Genomic DNA, 15715 nt, shown 5'->3' with positions numbered 1-15715 from the left:
AGCTGGGTGGGTGATGGGTATGCGGGACTTTTTGTGAGTCTATAATTATTTCAAACCAAAAAGAAAAAAACCCAAACAACACAAAACACAAAGGAAACCTGCCCCCGGCCCCACCCACCCGGAGAGCGCGCCACACCTTACATTTCTGCCCTCACCCAGGGCTCTCAGCTTCGGTAAGACAGGGAGGGGGCTAGGTGGGTGGGGCGCGGCCGCGCACGCGCAGTCCTGAAATCCCGCCGCGTCTCCGGGAAGTCACGCTTGCGCAGTCTCGGCCCTTGGCCGCCGCGCCAGCCCCTCTCTGCGGCGGGGGACGGGGCAACCTTGGCCCCTCCGCGTTTCCGTCTTTTCCGGCAGTTGGGGCGCTTCCTGTTGTCTTCAGCCGCAACTGCCCCTCGTACCCTACCTCAGAGGCCCTCACCGGTTCCCTCCCTTCCTCTGGCCGGCTGGCTGCTGCCACTGGGGCTTCGCCTGTCCGCACTTCGAGACCGCTGGCCCGGCCGGCGTCTGCGGCTGTCCGCCGCCCCCAGTCCTGTCTCCCTCGGGGCCCTGGTGAGTGTCTTGCTGTCGCTGTCTTCAGTCCATCCCAGGCTTTTACCTTCATCTCCTCTTCCCGCTTGCGCCCTCTTTCCAGCCGTGTCCTCTCGGTCCCTCTCTCAGCCTTCTGACAGTCCTCCTCCCAGTCTCCAGAGGCTCCTTATCGGTCCTATCCACAGTTTCCCAGACGCAGGCTCCCCACCTCATCCTTTTTCTTTCTTCGTATGCAGCTGGGGCGGGGAGCCAGGCTCTTTTCTTTCCGTGTTGCCAGCTTTGTCTGTTAGCTGCTACCTCTCAGTCCCCTCCGGGATCTTGCTCATTACCAATTTTCATCTCCTTTTCTTTTCTTTTCTTTTTTTTTTTTCCCCTGGAGTTTAAGAACTTGAGAGCTGTTTTATGAGGTAGCGATGTCGAAAGCCCACCTTGAGGTACCTTTGACTGCTTCCTTCTCCATGGTTATTCTTAGGGTACTGGGCTTCAGATAACCTTAAAATCACAGGAAAATTTAGTGAAGACTCTTTTAAGAAGAGAATGAAAAAGGAAAGTCAATAAGGATTAAGAGGAAAGTCTGTCAGAAAGTGTGCAGAACGGCTGGCTAGTAGAGAGAGCACATCTCTCAGTTGCATTTTGAATTGATTACAAGACACAAAGACAAACTTGTTCTTTTTGAAATGTGCAGAGGAAGGTTGGAGTGAAGTAGACCTTGTGCTTCCTCACCCTCTCAGCTCACCTTGGCTCTAAATTAGAATTAGCCAGGCAGTAGATGTGGTTTCCCTAAACATGCAACCACCACAATAACATTAGATATTAGCTTCTTCGTAAGAGGACCGGAACTCTTTCCTCCAGCTCTGTATAGAAAACTGTTCTATGTCTCAACCCTATCCCCATCATTCATATATATTCTCAACTCCTAGAAATGGACATAAACAATGATTTTTTTCCTAGTAAACCTTTTATAAGGTATTGTGCATGAGACGGGGGAAGATATTTAAAAGTATAAGACAGTTTGCTTGCTTTCCAGTGGTTTAGAGTTTAGTAGGAGAAACTAGATAGGTGACTCTTAAGGAATCGTCTTAACCTCAATGTTGAATTGTCCAAATGTAAGATATTGGATTGTCAGTAACACAAAAATAAAGAATTAGTGAGAGAAGGGGTATTATAGAGGTAACAGAGTACCATTGTATAATCAGTCAACCAGGCATAACTATTTAGATTGAATAAAACAATGGTTTTCATTTTATCTCTTTTTACGTTCACAGTACCTACCCTGACTTATGAGGATCACGTTCTTTTGTAAAATTTTTTAAACTTTTAAAAATTTCTCAGCTACCTATTCTCTAATTCTGCAGAGTTGGATGATAATACAAATAGGGCAAGGGCTTCCAATGGCCTTTAGGTCAGGGCATGATGGTTTGAATGATTGAAAACACGAAGGAAAGCCCAGTCTTATAAAAAATACTTGATTGACTCAGCAAGCCTATCAATTGTTATATGGCAAGAGTAATTTTATCTTTCGATGAAAGTTTATTAAAATTAGGCTAACTTTTGTGAGTGGAGGAAGAGTAAGAGAAGGTTTTGAAGAAAGGTTAAAGGGAAGGTCAGTGCACCTTGTGCCTTACATTAGAGATTGTGAAGGTTAAAAACCATTCTGCTAGAAAATTTGTCGGCCTACTATATAAGCATCTTTGAGTGTACTTAATCTCCTGTTGATCTTTTTGAAAGCTTAGTAAGTCATGCCAGCGACTTAAATGGGTCAGCCTCCCTACCCCCGCCCCATATTTATACACCCATCAATGTCAATGTAATTTCGTTCTTTTGGCCTTGTTGACAACTGAAAAATCATTAACTTGCTTAATTTATATTTATTAACCTCCTATTATATGGAAGGCACTGTTTGTCTCAGGCTTAAACTCTCTCTAGTTGTATTTTTAAATTGAAGTAAATTAAGTTGTTAAAATATCTAAAAGGTCTCCAGAAATTTTCAGACAAGGGAAGAGTGCAAAGTGCTCACTTGCTTCAGACTTGTTTTTAAATCTGATTTTAAAATTTCTTCACCCAACTTAGAGTGCATGTGGTTTTCATTGTGGGTGGAAGGGGTGCGAGCTGACAAATAAGGAACCACACCCAAGCTTTATAAGCCAAATAGAGGTATTTAAAAAAAATTCTGATGTTCTAAAAACATTTACGTTTGCTTTGGTATCAGCAAAAACTTTCCATAAAAAGTAATATTTTATAGTGAGGTAGAGCTAAGTTAAATGTCTAAAATTTGTGATTACTGATCTTTTTGGCACATCATGAATCAAAATGTTTGACTCCATAGTACAGCCTTGATTTTGAATCTCTTTGCAATGGAAAGATTATTATTTATGTGTTTTTCTCTGAGTAGACTTTATAAAATTGTATAATGGTAAGTCTTTTTTCTTAGTACTAGCAAGTGTTTTTTGCACATGCCTTAAAAGTCTTAATTTAGTCTTCAAAAACAAAAAAGCTGCTAAGCATTAAGGGGAGAATCAGAAATTTTTTTTATAAAATGCACTGTCTTTGAAAACGGATGTTGGCCTCTCCCAATTTTTACTCAGCTTTATTTTGGGATGAAAAGACAGACTTGGATTAAGTTGTATGGGTGGGAGGCATAACAAGGATAAAATATTGAGCATTATTGGAGCAAGTCAAGATTGGGGAGCAGACTGGCCAAGTGTGATAGTATAGGTTGGCAAAAATTTCTAGGGCAAAGTGAGATTTAAATTTAGGGAAAAAAAAGTTCTATTTAAACCTGTTGGTATCAGTTTTCTCATGGAAAACTAGAAAGTTAGGGTTGCTTGTTTTTAAGATATCTTCCATCACTAAAATTATGATTCAGGTTTTTTCTTTGTAATATTGTTTCCATCATAGGCCTTCTTTAAATTTGTAAATTAAAATAGTGAACATTTATCATATACCATAAGACATGTCAGAGTATATATATCTATAGATCAGCATTTTAGTCATAGATTTTTTTTTAACCCATTCTTGCTTGCTCTGAGAATACTCGCGGCGCTTACAGCAACAGCATGTCCCTCAAGATAATTACAGTCCTAACCTCACCCCCAAAGTTTACCACAAAGTATCTTGCTTTTATTATTATTTTTGCATTGCTCTAATATATTGACAGTCTTTGGAAACAAATTATATTCTATTTATAGCATTCTGTTTTTAGTAGTGATATTTCCATTTACAAAATATAGTAATTCTCAGTCGTTGAAAATGTCAAATCCTAGAAAACATAGCATTCCTACACATGATGTTAAAGTAATGCTGGCAGTGAGCTGCATTATTTTTTTCTAAATTGGCAATGGGTTAAAATGTAGAATTCGTAAATTAAGTTATTGATAACTTAATGGTAATCGTACATGCTTCTTGAAGAAAATATAGAGAATGCAGCAAGCAAAACAAGAATAAAATGATCTATTGTATTCTCACTGCCTAGAATTAAGCTACTAATAACATTTATATATATATTTCTAATAATTCTGTGCACTTAAAGTAAACATATAAAATTGAGATCATGGTATACATTCTGTTTTGTAACCTGTTTTCACTTAGATTGGAAACATTTTCTCTAACATTAAACATTTGAACATATTTTCATTGTATGCATATTAAAAGACTTCATAATTTAATCAGTTCTATTGTGGATATTCAAGTTATTTGTAGTTTTCCTTTGTTTGTAGTGCTGCATTAAACCCTCTTATGTATGATTCCTTATGGGTCTTTGATTTCTCCAAGGTAGATTTCTAGATGGCTGAGAATTGTACACATATGGTATTGTGATCATGTTTTCTTCCTTTTAAAAAATACAACACTGTTTTAAAGATATATTCATATCACTTTTAGGTATAGGTAGATTTGCTTCTGACTGTTGCATGGTATTTCTTTGTTCACATCCACGGCATTTTATTTCCTTACTGAATAGCCTCCAACTTCCCATAACACAAATGATGGTATAATGAACATCCTCTGTAATGCACATCCTTGAGCATGTTCCCTTAAGAGCCCGTGTAACAATTTCTCTGGGTTTTTTACCTAGAGATAGTATTGCTGGGTCATAGGACATTAATATATACTTATTTTCACCAAGTATTCTGTTTGGCTTTTTTCTGGCTATTGTTATATATTACTGTTTGTCCTCCCGAAAAGTTGTACTAATTTACATTCCTACTAGTAGGGTAGGAGCACACATAAGTGGCAGATTCTAACTCAAAAAGTAATACTGCTTCTTTTCTTTGTTTCTAGCAGCCATGGCAATGACAGGCTCAACACCTTGCTCGTCCATGAGTAATCACACAAAGGAAAGGGTGACAATGACCAAAGTGACACTGGAGAATTTTTATAGCAACCTTATTGCTCAACATGAAGAACGAGAAATGAGGTAAAGAATTTTGTTTGAGAAAATTGTGTCATGGTTTTGTCATTTATGTCTGATATCATAAAACATATTCATAATATCGTCGAAAGGAGGCAAGAATAACAGCAGCCATGTTTTAGCCTATCCCATTACAATGGAATGACAATATCATTGATTTCCAAAGCCCTTGTTATTAACCCACTTATTTCTACTACTATATCAATAACACAGAATTCCATGGTAGTAAAAAAATTAATTGGGCCAAATCCTTGGAGTTCATTAAGGCAGTGTCATGTGTTGGAAAGAATAGCTTTTATATAGTTGCACTTGGGTTTAGAATCCTTCCTTTACCATTTAGTAGCTATATGTGGCTGGAGCAAGTTCTTTAGTCTTTCTGTGTACCAGTTCCTCCATTTGGAAAATGGGAATAATACTACTTGCCTTTCAGGATTGCTTTGGGGATTCGATATAACATATGTGAATACCCACCATAGTGCTTCATACCTAGTAATCACTTATTTAATGATGTAGCAGCTGTTGTTATTGATCTGGTATATTCTATTCATTTGGTAATTCATAATTAAAAATTTTCCCAACATTTTATTATGAAAATATTCAAAAGTGCAGAGAAGTTGGAATAATTGTACAGCGGATACCTGTATATACATCATCTAGATTGTACAGTTATTTGTTTTATCACATATCCATATATCTATCCCTCTCTACATTCATTAATCTAATTTTTTTGCTGTACTTCATAATATGTTACAGATGTTAGTATATTTTACCTCTGAATATTTCTGCTTGTATAACAAACTAGAGTTCAATACTTACATTTTTTTAAGGAAGTGTAAAATTTGCATACAATGCAATGCACAGTCTTAAGGGTTACCATTCATTGAGTTTTGACAAATTCATGCATGTGTATAACTTAAACCCCTATCAAGATATAAAATATTACCATTATCCCAGAAAGTTTTTTTATTCCTAGAGATTCCCCTTCAACACCAGGCAACCACTCTTGTGATTTAGTTTCTACAAGTGATTGGTTTTGCCTATTCCATACAAATGGAACATATAAATCAGGTACTGTCAGTGGCCTGTTAGGAACTGGGCCTCACAGCAGGAGGTAGGCCCTCACAGCAGGAGGTAGGCAGCAGGCAAGTGAGCGAAGTTTCATCTGTATTTGCAGCCGCTTCCCAGTGCTAGCATCACTGCCTCAGCTCCACTTCAGATCAACAGGCATTAGATTCTCATGGGAACACAGGTCCCTGTTGCCAAAAAGGCTGAGGATCACTGATGTATGGATTCATATAAATACTTATTTGAGTAAGGCATCTTTCACTCAGCCTAATGTTTTCAAGGTACATCCATGTTGCTATTTTATCAATACTTTGTTCCTTTGTATGGTTGAGTACCATTCTGTTTTCTGATTATACCTCAGTTTGTTTATACAGTTTTCTGTTAATAAACTTCTGGAATTTTTTCAGTTTTTAGCTATTTCGAATAAGTTTCTACGAACATTTGTGTATAGATCTTTTTGTGAACATTTGCTTTCAGTTCTTGAGTAAACATTTAGGAGTGGAATTACTGGGTCATAAACATACTAAGGCATATGTTTAGTTTTATAAGAAATTACTAAACCTTTTTCCAAAATATCACCAACAATGTATGAGCGTTCCAGTTGCTTTATATTTGTTTCTAACATTTGCGTTGTCAGTCTTTTAACTTAAACTATTCTTGTAGATGTTTAGGGGTATCTCACTGTTTTAATTTTCATTTCCCTGATGATTAAATGATGTTAAACATTTTTTATGTGGTTTTGGCCATTTGTATATTTTCCTTTGTGAAGTGTTCAAATTTTTTGACCATATTGTAGGTTTTTTTTTTTTAATCTATCCTAGATATTGGTCCTTTGTCATATATATGTTTTGCAAATAGTTTTTCCTAGTCTGTGGCTTTCCTGTTCATTTTTTTTTTAAATGTCTTTAGATGAGTAGTCATTTTAAATTTTGATGAAATCTAATTTGGCATTTTTTTCTTTTACAGTTATTGCATTCTGTGACCTCTAAGAAACCTTTGTCTACCCCCAGGTCATAAAGATATTATCCTATGTTTTCTTCTGGAAATTTTATAGATTTAGTTTTTACATTTAGTTCTGTGATCCATTTTGAATTAATAAGTATGTGTGGAATGAGATGGATATTGAGATTTGTTTTTATCCTTATGGATATCTAGTTAATTTTAGTACCATTTGTTACAAAGATTTTTTCTTCCATTTAGATTGCTTTGACATCTTTGTTGAAAATTAAATATCATATAAGTGTGTATCTATTTTTGGGCTCTCTATTCTGTTTCATTGATCTATTTGTCCCTATGCCAGTATCACACTGTCTTGATTACTGTAGCTTTGTGGTAAGTTTTGAAGTCAAATAGTGTAAATCCTCAAGTTCCTTTTTTTCTTCTATTTTTCAAGATTGCTTTGGATATTTTAGGTTCTTTGCATGTCTATATAAATTTTAGAATCAGCTTATCAGTTTCTCAGAAAAGCCTGATGGAATTATTGTAATTGTATTGAATCTGTAGATCATTTTGGGGGAGAATTGACATCTTAACACTGTTGAATCTTCTGATACATGAACATGGTATATCTCTGCATTTTGTTAAGTCTTTAATTTTTCTCAGCAGTGTTTTGTGGTTCTTACTGTGGAGGTCCTTTGTGTCTTCATCTATTCATAGTATTTTGGGGAATTTTGGTGCTATCATAAGTTGATACTCGATTTCGGGTTTGTTGACACAATTTAATAAGACCATTTCCGGTTTTATTTCAAGAAAATTTAAAAATTATCAAATAGTCCATGGCCATGCCACCTGGAACATGCCCGATCTCGTCTATTTTCGGAAGATAAGTGGATAAGCGGGGTTGGGCCTGGTTAGTACTTGGATGGGAGACCGCCTAGGAATACCAGGTGCTGTAGGCATTTAAAAAATAAATAAAAATTATCAAGGAAAAACAGTGATTGACAGGAGTTACTGTAGTAGTAAGTATGCTAAAATTAGAACTGTCAGACATGGATTCTCAAGCTTTTTGATGTTACCGGGGAAACTTAGATGCTTGCTAAATAAGCAGAATTTTAATAATGTGAGACAATTGATGATAAACATTTTATTTTAAGTATATGGCTAATATATGATGAGCAGTTTGAAATAAGTATTGGGCTAGTAAATTTTGAGATCATGTTGTAGTACAAATTTTCATTTTGCTTGTATGTGCCGCGTCTGAATGCCTTTAAAATCTCTAGTATTTCTCCCAGTTATATGCAACTTTTGCATTGTTCCTCTTATTGTAGAGCACTAGCTTAAATTTGAAACAAAGGAGTCACTGCAGGGGAAGTTGAGACCAAAGCCTAGAAGTAGAGGAAAGAATAAAAATCACTTGGGAATTGTTTCCTGTATAAAAGTAGAGTAACAAGAACATTGGGCAGTGTCTTTTTCGTCCACAGCAGTTTCATAGAAACGCTATAGCAAGTTCTACTGATCTGTTTAAAAACAATTGAACTGGGAGTCTAGTGCCCATCACAAGGTGTTGCAGAACACCTGTTTGATAGTCTCCTGTTAATGCTACTGATAGACTATAAGCTGAATCCACTCAGTAGGGCAAGATCATCTTTATTTAATCTGTATTTTGCCTTTGATGGTAAGCTTCTCTGGTAAGCTTCTCTAAGAACAGCAGTTCTTCTGTTTTCTATCTAATGTGATCTTAGGTACACAGTAGGTGTTGCTGTTTGCTTAGTTATTCATAAAAAATTGTTTGGATAATTTATATCAGAGTGAAATCAAAACTGAGGAAACTGGCATTTCCTCTTACAAATATTCTATACTCTTTTGCTGGATTAATTAAAGTCGCAAAATCCTAATTTAATAGGCAATAACAGTCTGCTTCTCCCCGCACCACACCCAAAAATCAAATAAGAACTTTCCTATGTTTTACCTAAACTCTGAGAACCAGCTTGTCCTTCTCCTCCTCTTAGATATTCTTACCCAGGTTTTCCTAACTGATCTTGATATATGTGAGCAAATGTCAATTTTATTTAAGCCCCAGGGATGGGTAAATCCAGACCTCCTAATGGTATTCACCGACGATATATCAGGCAAAGCAATTTGTTGAGATTTTTAAAAATCTGTAATGTTATTTTTGTTTTTTATTTTTTTGGATATCTTGAGAATTTTCTCAATTTTGTTCAAGGAAATAATAACCACTGTTTATTTCTACATTATTTTTCCTGATTTTTAGTGTCTCATCAAACAAATTACACTCTTGTCTACACTCTTGTAGAATAGACTAGCCATTTTCTTCTATCCCTGCTGCCTCTGAATCAAGTTGTGCTGGGAGGGGAGTGTAAATTAGTCTTAGAAAAGGTAGCTAATTACAAGTAGTAGTCATGAATGAGTCTGCACATTAATATACATTCTGACTTTTTTTTTTTTTAATTTAGCAACATACATTTTAAAAGGTTACTATGTTCAAAGTACTATTCTTAGTGGAGAAGGAAAATTCATAGGTGGTCAGTGCCTTCAAAAGAACTTACCATCCCATACATGTGGGAAATGGGCTCACATGACAATAAGTGGATCTTGTGGAAGGCTGTGCTGGAGTGAGGGTGGGTGTGGCTTCTAAGTGTAGAAGTGTCCTGTCTCTCTCCCAGGGTTCTGACACTTATATAAAGCTGTGGAAAACTTCTCAATTTGAATTTAGATTTAAAATATAGTTAGAAGGACTGTGACACACATTGTGTGATAACACATTGTATTATTAGCCCACTCTGGTGTGGTCTTTCAAAAAATATATAGTTAGAAGGTCTGATATACTTGATACTCAAGGCACAAAAGGAGCTGAGCATGTTGAATTCTTATAGTTCTTGCCATTATGTTGAATCTTATTCCAAATTTCAACTGTTGGACCACTGAAATGGAATTAATTTACACTCTTGAAATTATCAACAGTACAGCTTTCTCCCTCCAATACATGAGCACATATAGATGCATATCTCAAAATATTCTGGGAACTAGAAGAAGAAAAGTGGGCAGACTGGGAACCCTGTAGGTACTTTCTTCTTTCTATCAGGATTAGAGTAGATCTTTTCACTTTCTGAGAGTTTGGACACATTCTTAATTCATCATCTGAGTCTGTGGATTCGTAATGTGATTTCTAACCATATATTCATTTTAACTAGGTACTATTAATGCAATAAATATTCATTGACCAAAATGAAACTCATCATCTTTTCATGTTCCTCTCTTTGTGTTTCCTATCTTGGTTAGTGGCATCATTATCCTCCCACACAAGAACTTCTAAACTTTACCCTTGACACCTACTGCCTATTGGTCATCTTTGCAATACCTCTCTTCACTCTATTCTAGATTTCCAGCCCTAGTTCCAGATCTTTCCTGCACATCTGAATTCTTACAGTAGCTTTTAATTTGCCTCAGTCTGTCAATTGCTCTTCCTGCCAGTCCATTAGCTCATTACTGCTGGCTGCCATTTTAAAATAGAAACCTTATCACATCACTTCTTTGTGCACAAGCCTCTGTAAGTTCTTATTGTCTACAGACTAAGAGCCGGCCTTCTTAGTGTGGCAGTAGAAGTGCTGTGTGCCTCAGCCACACTAGACTGCATGCTGTTGCTTCATGTACCCTGAACTTTTCTTCTTCCCTGTCCTGCTCTCATTGCCTGTCATCTAAAATTCTGATAAGTGGTGGAGGGGAGATTCTAGCCCATGTGCTTTCATTTATTATGCTGAATAAATAAAGTTTATATGGAATTGGTTGTAAAGAAGTTTTAATTGTTTTCTTTTAGTTTTATCAAATCAGTATGAGACTAGATCAAAAATATTCTTGAGTACAGTTTCTAAAATTTAGTACTCCAGTGATTTAGGGTCCTTAAGTTTTGTTAGTGGTGCGAGTCACCTTTTATGATCATTTTCCTCCCTTGAATCTTCAAATTCTGCCTTTACCTTTGTTGTTTATTACTTTTTGCTTTTGGCAGAGAGGAGGAGAAAGATGTGAAAATAAAGGAAGTAGATATCAGGGAGAGGGAGAGAAACACCCTGATATGGGAGGTTATCAAACACCAGCTGTTTTGTGGTTTGTTAAGGAGGAAATACATACCCCAGAAAAAAAAAAAAAGAGAGAACTTTTCATTTCGAAATAAGATTCTTTGTTGCATTAATGTCTTATACAGTCTTTTTCAAAATGTAGAACTAACAGAGTGGGAATCTTTTCACTTGTCATAGTAACTATAATTTCTTGTTTTAATGAGGCCTTTTGAGATTTACCTGTTTTTATCATTAAAAAAATTTTTTATGTTTTTGTAGACTTTAGGGAAAGTTATTCAGATGTTACTTTGCATGTCTTTATTTATTTTTAGACAAAAGAAGTTAGAAAAAGTGATGGAAGAGGAAGGCCTAAAAGATGAAGAGGTAATTAAAATTGGAATTCTTTTTTTCCTTTGAAACCCAGCATGGCAGGTCATATCTTATTAAGCAATTTTTTAGCCTTAGTGCATGGGGTAAAGGTTTTGGCTGAGTAACGGAGAAACTTATGAGGACTGGTGCACTTTGGGATTTATATTTGTGTAGAGGGAGAAGTTAATTATGAAGTACTCAGGAGAGAAAGACATCTCTCTCCTGGCACAGTTATAATCAATTAATTAAGATCAAATTAGAATTCCAAGAAAAGGAAGAGACAAAATCAAATCAAAATTTAAAAAAGCAAATTATAGCATACTTATAGAATTCACTGAGAAGGCTCCATAGAAGTGGGGACAAATTTCTGAAATCATTATCAAGGCAAAATATCTCTCAAAACAGCCCTTTCCTCCAATGCTCACCAATGTGGCAGGAGAAAATACAGTTAACAAGAAACTGGAAGAAACTGAAATGGCAGTGGAAATTCTTTCAAAAATAGGAATGAATCATAGAGCTTCGGAAAATGGTGAATAGTACCCCAAATTTGTAAGAATAATAGAAAGTTAGAGTGTAAAATGAACTGCTACGTGTAAAAAACGCAGAGGGAAATAAAAAAAAACCTTTTATTTTACATAACAAAGGTTAAAGGAAAATGTTGATCGTTTATCTTTCATTAGAAAAGACAGAAGTCCTCAGAGGAAGCATCCATCTGTTCAGCATTCTTTGGTTATTGAATCTGAAGGTTGGGGAAGAGAGAAGTGACCTCTTAAAGGTCCTTCTGTGGTGCTTTCATGTGTGAAAAGATTATGCTTAGTCTGGTGTGGCCCAAATATGATTTGTTGCAGAGTTGCAGAATTTCAACTTCTCCCCTTCCTATCCCTCTCTCCCTTTATTTAAACATTAGAAACGACTCAGGAGATCAGCACATGCTCGGAAAGAAACAGAATTTCTTCGTTTAAAGAGAACAAGACTTGGATTGGAAGATTTTGAGTCCTTAAAAGTAATAGGCAGAGGAGCGTTTGGTGAGGTAAAAAACAAAAACACACGGCTACTTATCAACTACAAAAATAGCACAGAACTTCAAAGCTTCTAATATACCATTAGTTCATGATTGTCGAAATAACTGAGATATGGGGTAGTTGGATCAAGCACACTGGCCCCATATCTTAACTACTTTGTCCTCCTCACTTTCTTCCCCTCTTCCCTGTCCCAGATCTCTGACTGTTCTCTGTTTTTCCAGAAATGATATTGATGCTTTAAGTATTGATCTAGAAGTTGAAAGGTAGAAGGAAATCAATATTTATTACTTACTGAGTGTTTCTCTCCTATAATCATGACAGTTCATATTATAGATGGCTCAGGGGAAATATAATGTGTCACATAGCCATTGAGCAGTGGTACCGGAATTTGGGCCCAGATTTTGGATCTTAAAGCTCTTGTTTTTCCTAGTACCACATTGCCTCTCCAGGAGTGAACTAACAGCAAATCTCCACCCTTTATTTCTTCCTGCCAGATTGGTACAGCTCTAAGAAAATAGTCCTAGAAGACAGAATTTATAGAAATGAGTTAGATAGGTAGTGGTAGAAAGTTGAAAGCATTTTGTAACTTTATCCCAGCTAATCTTGCAAATGCAATCTTGCTTGGTCACAAGAGCAATCTGTTGGGGAGGGTTTGAATGAACCCATACAAAGTCATCCCTATTAATGGAAAATATCCAAAGTGGATGATTTACTGATGCAATAGTTTCATCATCATTGTATAAAAAGAACAGCATATTATTAAAAAATAGTACCTAGGGGAATTGTGAATGCATTTTTAAAACAACAGGTGAAAAATTAAATTGATTCCTTAGTGTTCAGAATCCCTGTTGGCCCCTTAGAGGTAGAGATACAGTACCACCTCTAAATTGCTTTCTGTTCAGTGAAGAAGGGATGTGGGACTCAATCAGGAAAAACATGAAGAAAGGTGCAGGGAGAAGAAAACCTACATATCATGGGAGAGGAGGGGGAGGATGGTCAGGGAATTGCCAAGAAGTTTTTCTTTGGGTTGTACACCATTAATTTTAATTTATTTAGTCTCTCCAAAAAAATTTGAGAAATTAAAAAGAGAAAGGAAAACTGCATAAAACCATATTTTCCTAATTATACATTATAGGTTTTTTTCCTTGCAGACATTTTTTTTTCTGTGCACAAAATTTTGCTATTGTTTTAAACATTGCTGTAATCATTTACTTAGGTTTTTTGAGCTGACTGCATGACATGTGTCATGGGTTTAATGAGTCCTTATGTTCGAAACTGAGAGTTTTAAATTAGATTGATTCATTTAACTAGGGAGCCAAAGCTGTTCATACATGGAGATATGTGAGGATGTTTTTAGCACTGACTTCACTGTGTGTAATAACGTCCATTTTGTAACATCAAAAAGCATTTTCTTCTGCTTTGTAATGGCCAATTGCTTATGTTAAAATTGCAATACTTTTTTAGTTTAAGTATTACTTTTTATAACATGAAGGCATTAGCTCGGCATTATGAACTTTTAACTTGGGATTTCTTTTAGGTGCGGCTTGTTCAGAAGAAAGATACAGGACATGTATATGCAATGAAAATACTCCGTAAAGCAGATATGCTTGAAAAAGAGCAGGTAAAGCACAATTTTAGCAGCGATTTTAGTCAGCTTATGAACTTTTCGTCTCCTAAAACTGTTGTTTTTGCTTAATCGAAATATATATTTTCATTACAGTTTTCCTTATGTGGGAATATACGAATACTTTTCTTTCTCCAACAAATAAGCAGTTACATATATTTTAAAAGTACAGATAATGCCTATATGTTATGTACAGTCTTTTTAAAGTTGAAAACTTAGAGAAGCATCTGCCGTTTGTGTCTCCCAGTTGACCACAAGTTGTCCTTGTCATGAGGATCTTTCTTTTGAGGTCACACCTGCTCAAATGTTCCTTAGTGAATGCTAAGAGATAGAAATTGTATACATACCTTGGAACCGAGGCTTAAGAATTAGAATTTGGAATGTGTGATCTAAAATGTGTCTTAATATACTTCATTATGTACACTGAAACCAAAGTTGGGTCTTCTGAGTAGCTCAGCATACCTAAAAGAGAACTGTCTTCTTAATGAATTTGAAAAAATATAATGTAAATGGCACAGCGAATTCTTCTTTAATGATTAAGAACACTTTCTAAAACCTAAACCTACTTTGTAAATAGATTTATAAGATGCGTACTTACTTTATGCAAAATAAATTTTAAATATTGGACAGTATAATAGAAATGAGAATGCTGACTATCTATAAATCTAGTTTAATTTAGCAGTCACTTAAGAACAGATTGTAGTGGGTGACTGCTGCAAATATCCTCTAAGAGATGCTATAGGAGGACAAAGAGAGACCCTACAGCAAGGAGAGCTCTGGATACAGAGCACAAGAGTAGGGATGGAGACTGGAAACTTGGAATTTATATTTTCTCCTTAATTTTCATGTTACTCAGAAGCTTTAGTAGACTGCCAGGAATTTCGGTTGAGAGTATCAAATACCTTGGCAGTGAATCTTCAGACGCTATAGTCTATACTGATACCAACCTTATTAAAAATGCACAACAGCCCTATTTATTATATGAGAATTAGTGTGTGGTATGGGTATAGGCACTGAAAGAATTTCAGTTGGTCTTGAAATGGAAAATATAAAGCCGTATTGATTAGTTAATATATTTTGTATTTTACAAGTAATTTTTATTTTTACAAGACATATTTTCTATAGGTTTAACCAAGGCTTAAAACTTTTCTTTATCAAATAATTAGCACATGTGCCAGTTACCCAGCATGATAACAGAGATGATCCAAACATATTGTGTAAAAACATTTTCTCAAGTATTGTATCTTCTTCAAAATTAATTTCTAAAATTTTTTTACATGTAAGTAAAGGGAATGTCTGTTAGAATTAGGATTTGCTGTTGGAGTCAACTCCCTAACTTTGAGCTCAGTATGGTCAAGTTAAAATTTTCGGACACAGACTCTTCCTGGGTCAGCCATCTTGAAGAAGCAAGCAACAGACTTGTGCTAGGTGAGAATAATGAGACCAGGACAAACCCATCACATTTAGATAGGGCTGACAAAGTTAAGGTTCAGAGCTTAGCTTTTTGTAGGTGTAGGTACCCTATTTAGAGGAAAAGTTTTTTGTTTCCTTTTATTAAACTGAGCAAGAATTAAAGCTACCCACTGAGAGTTCAGGTTGTTGTTCTGTCTCACAGGGCAGAAATTTTTGCTACCTGGAAAATAAATTTTAAAGGGTAAGAGACCAACATTTAGCTAGTTTCTTCGTG

At 35.9% G+C, this 15715-nt stretch overlaps 1 protein-coding gene and 1 pseudogene across 4 annotated transcripts in view; both read left to right on the top strand.

Annotated features, from left to right (window-relative positions):
- The first annotated feature begins 225 nt into the window (after positions 1–225).
- The window catches only part of STK38 (serine/threonine kinase 38), a 35479-nt gene continuing 19989 nt past the window's right edge, over positions 226–15715 (top strand). The window contains exons 1-5 of one of the 4 annotated variants that reach the window (XM_011354532.2): positions 226–549; positions 4810–4942; positions 11346–11397; positions 12290–12412; positions 13942–14025. In XM_011354532.2, the coding sequence (XP_011352834.1) occupies positions 4812–4942; positions 11346–11397; positions 12290–12412; positions 13942–14025 (390 nt within the window). In that variant the 5' untranslated portion in view covers positions 226–549; positions 4810–4811. Of the gene's footprint in view, positions 550–4806; positions 4943–11345; positions 11398–12289; positions 12413–13941; positions 14026–15715 lie in introns of all 4 variants that reach the window. The other 3 variants (XM_011354531.2, XM_023527534.1, XM_023527535.1) reach the window with 3 other exon arrangements.
- Positions 7773–7899, top strand: LOC111736184 (annotated as a pseudogene).

Source organism: Pteropus vampyrus, unplaced genomic scaffold (genome assembly GCF_000151845.1).
Source record: "Pteropus vampyrus isolate Shadow unplaced genomic scaffold, Pvam_2.0 Scaffold18, whole genome shotgun sequence".
Classification (NCBI taxonomy): domain Eukaryota; kingdom Metazoa; phylum Chordata; class Mammalia; order Chiroptera; family Pteropodidae; genus Pteropus; species Pteropus vampyrus.
Note: the sequence above shows the minus strand (reverse complement) of the source record. Positions and strands in the feature narration are given on the sequence as shown.